This window comes from Drosophila sechellia, chromosome 2L (genome assembly GCF_004382195.2).
Source record: "Drosophila sechellia strain sech25 chromosome 2L, ASM438219v1, whole genome shotgun sequence".
NCBI lineage: Eukaryota > Metazoa > Arthropoda > Insecta > Diptera > Drosophilidae > Drosophila > Drosophila sechellia.
This window is the reverse complement of record NC_045949.1, coordinates 19723214-19726702: the sequence shown is the minus strand read 5'-3', so window position 1 is coordinate 19726702 and position 3489 is coordinate 19723214. Positions and strand designations below refer to the sequence as shown.

Below are 3489 nucleotides of genomic sequence, written 5' to 3'. Positions count from 1 at the left end.
TCCAGCAACTTCTTAAGCAAGTCTTAAAATCGAACTTCTGCAGCTCCAGTGCTGTGTATTCTGTACTTACTTCGGTCCAACCGCCAATAAGTGGATTAGTCTTTTAGTTGAGTGGCTTAACGAGTTGCAGCCAGAGAGACAAAAAAGGGAAAAACTGGGGAATCTGACTTCCTTTTTTAGCTGAGACCCTGTTAAGCGGCAAATGTGGTGCAGCTAATGTGTGTATTATTGGATTTATTATTCCACGGCAACTAAACAGGGGACTTTACTGCCCATCGGTTGAATGGAGAACGCCGGGCTGCAATAGTTCACGAGACAATTAAGTGGAGTACAAAAGCAGAAGTACGGAAACAAGTTTTCCCTCTTAATTTCCTCATTGAACGACTAAATGCTGCAATCAGACAGCCACTTAAGCTTAAGTCGCTTCCTGAATTAATTGCCTATGCCAGTTCTTTATGAGCCATGCAAAGTGCTTTGCATTTCAATGCAACAACCTATATAATTGATAGAACTGACTTCTTCTTTAAATTTTAAGAACTGAATGACCAATTAGCCTGGTGCTACTCAAATCTATCTGCTGTTCCAGGGAAACGTAGGGCATGGTACGTTGGAATACAATGAATGAAGGAATGGCTTTCAATAAGTGATGTTAGCAACCTAATTAGTCGCGGATCAAGCGTAGAATCAACGATTTATTAGAAGCTCGTCAAGGCTTCGATTTATTTATTTCGAAACCTCTGCCGGAGCACACACCTCTGGTTATTTATGCCATGATACAGTGCATCTGGCTGCTGTTCTCCGCATTTTATATTCAAGATACAGGCGCTTCAGATAAATGGTGCAAAGCTGACCTGTGCCGAGGACAACACGTGCTCTGCGATGACAATGGAGTGAGTGGGTAGTAAATAGTAGTCCAAATCGTTCGGATCGCTTCACATATTCTTGCAGAATTTTGACTCCACTTGTCCCAAACAAGCCACAGCCATGGTGAAAATGAGCTGGGATATGATAGCCCTCATCGTGGACAAGCACAATGAATATCGCAACAAGTTCGCCGGCGGAATCGATGAGAATCCGAAGGCGGCGCGGATGACCACCATCGAATGGGATCCGGAACTGGCCAAAGTGGCCGACGGTCTGGTGCGTCGCTGTGAGCCCATCCGAGATCAGTGCGCCATAACCCCAACCTACAACCATGCGGAAGTCAGCTACTCGCTGGAAAAGTACTTCTGCATGACCTCGAAAAAGGAGGCCCTGAGGAAGCAACTCGATCACTGGTTTGACCCCAATAGGAAAGATGAAGTGCAGAAGCTGTTTTTCTCATGGACTAGAAATCAGCAGTGAGTCCATGTACCAGGAAGTCCACAATATTATTGAAGACCGTTTCCAGGGAACTTTCCACAAACTACTTTCAGGTGCTGAGGGATCGAGCTAACCGCGTGGGCTGCGCCATAGTTGAGTATGTTCGGCCAGCTCTGGTCCACCAGTTGCTGAAGTGCGTCTACAACTGCGGAGTGAGTCTCTGCGAGGAGGAGGATAATCCCGTCTACGAGGACACCGACGAAGAAGCCGCTTCGGAGTGCATGAAGGGGAGCAATAAGCAATACAAGAATCTTTGCCACAAGGATGAGCTCGTCAAGAGCTGCAATGGCGGCTCACTTTTCGTCGAACCTGAAAATGATTATAACGATGGTCAAGAAGAGAATATGGAAAACGATTATGAACTTGAGTCCACCGTGTTCACACTTCCAACGTACGATCCAAATGATGTGCTGCCAACGTTACCAGACAACCCAGATTTCAATCCTTAAAATAGTTAAGGATTGGTATCAGGAGTTTAGATCAGAAAATTTAATTCATTCCGAGCCAATTGGGATGCACAACAGTGAGTGAAAGGTTAAATACACATCTGACTCTAATATATTAAATATGTTCTTAGTATTAGTTAATAAGTCCGCGAATTTGATTACTCTGTAAGCGGAAAAGTGTGATTTATATACGCAACCCTAATATACGTTTTCTGCTCCTCTGGTTCTGATGTGTGATATCTTTGGGATGTGTGGCTTTCCAGCGAGTGTTCAGTAAAAGTGTATGAAATGCAAGCTCTCATACGGATGAGGTTTCTGGAAAGTGAGTTCCTTTGGCACCCGGGGAAATCAAGGAACCAGGACTCCCATGCCTGCCCCATTCGGCCACTTGAAGTGCAACTGTAAATGAAATGAAAACGACCGCAGAGTAGTAACAAAAACAGGACAACAAGCACTTTTCCCCCCTTTTCCGGAGCTTAGGCGTGTTTCCCATGAAAGGAGTGGAATTTCCACCAGAAGACTGAAACTTATCAAGGGAGAAAAGTGCAGGAGCCTGAAATTTCCTTAGTTCATTGCAATTTCAGCCTGCCATTTTGCAGTTCGGATTCGGATTCAATCAATTTCACGAAATAAAAGTCCTACCCTGATGCGCATTTCCACAGCAATGATTTCAGTTTTCAATCCGCTTTACTTTTACGAATTCCGAAAGGCAATAATCCTTATTTCATGCTCGGCTAGTGGTTACTAATTTAAGGCTAGCCACTAGTGCTGGCTGGTTTATATGCTTCAGCATAAAATATGGTAATCTTTAAGTTGGGTTTTAATATTCGCTCGCATACTAATGCCGGGTTAACCCGTCCGGCTAAACCGTCAAAACTGTGACGCGACCAATCTGAATTTTAAAACCAGCTTCTGCCCAGGAGTTCCCCCACCAGGTGGGTTGGTAGTGGGTGGCTGGTATCTTGCCTCTGAGAAGGAAGAGCCCTGCCTGAATGGCTGTCGCAACGTATTAAATGACCAACGTGGCTTTCGAGGGGGTGAATGGGCAGACTAGCACTAACCGCAATTTATGTCGACTTCACTTCCGGTCTGTGGGAAATAACTCTTGTTAGGCTGCCAGGAGCCAGAAGTCCTGCCCTGTTGTGCACTGTGCGTGGGTGTGGGTACGGGTGTGGGTGTGAGTGGGGGCTGGGTGTGCTGGCGGTATTTCTTGTCATCATTTTCAGGCAGCTGCAAATTAACTTGCATAATTCAAGCGTCAGTGGGAAAATGTGGCCCGAGTTCATCGGCGCATTTAAAGCCGGGCGAAGACTATTATGTCCTTGTGGCCTTGGTGCCTGTTAAATTATGAGCCCACTGGGCGCATAAATCAACACAATGCCTCCTTCGCTCCTTGGCTCAATTAATAAGAAATTTCCATAAATGAGCTTTAATTAGATTGGGCACCAAATTGAAAATGGCTAGCTGGTTGGCTGGTTAGACTCCGCTAAAAGGTTTTTCCCACACGTCGGCGAAGGTAAATTGGAATATTCAATAGAAGATATATTCGCCCTTATTAAACTTGCGTTTTCCCCTCCCCGCATTTCGTACAAGTAGAAGTTTTTCCCAACCACTGGGAGTTACTCCTCATTATGCATAGTCAGTATAGGACGATAGAATGACGACAGTCTCTTTGTCCTTG

At 45.2% G+C, this 3489-nt stretch overlaps 1 protein-coding gene across 1 annotated transcript; it reads left to right on the top strand.

The window, feature by feature from the left end:
- Positions 1-732: 732 nt before the first annotated feature.
- Positions 733-2032, top strand: LOC6618278 (antigen 5 like allergen Cul n 1). The gene is made up of 3 exons (XM_032726091.1): positions 733-890; positions 949-1340; positions 1391-2032. Exons 1-3 carry the CDS (start codon positions 771-773, stop codon positions 1809-1811), a joined length of 933 nt encoding a protein of 310 aa, XP_032581982.1. The 5' UTR covers positions 733-770; the 3' UTR covers positions 1812-2032.
- The last annotated feature ends 1457 nt before the right edge of the window (positions 2033-3489 follow it).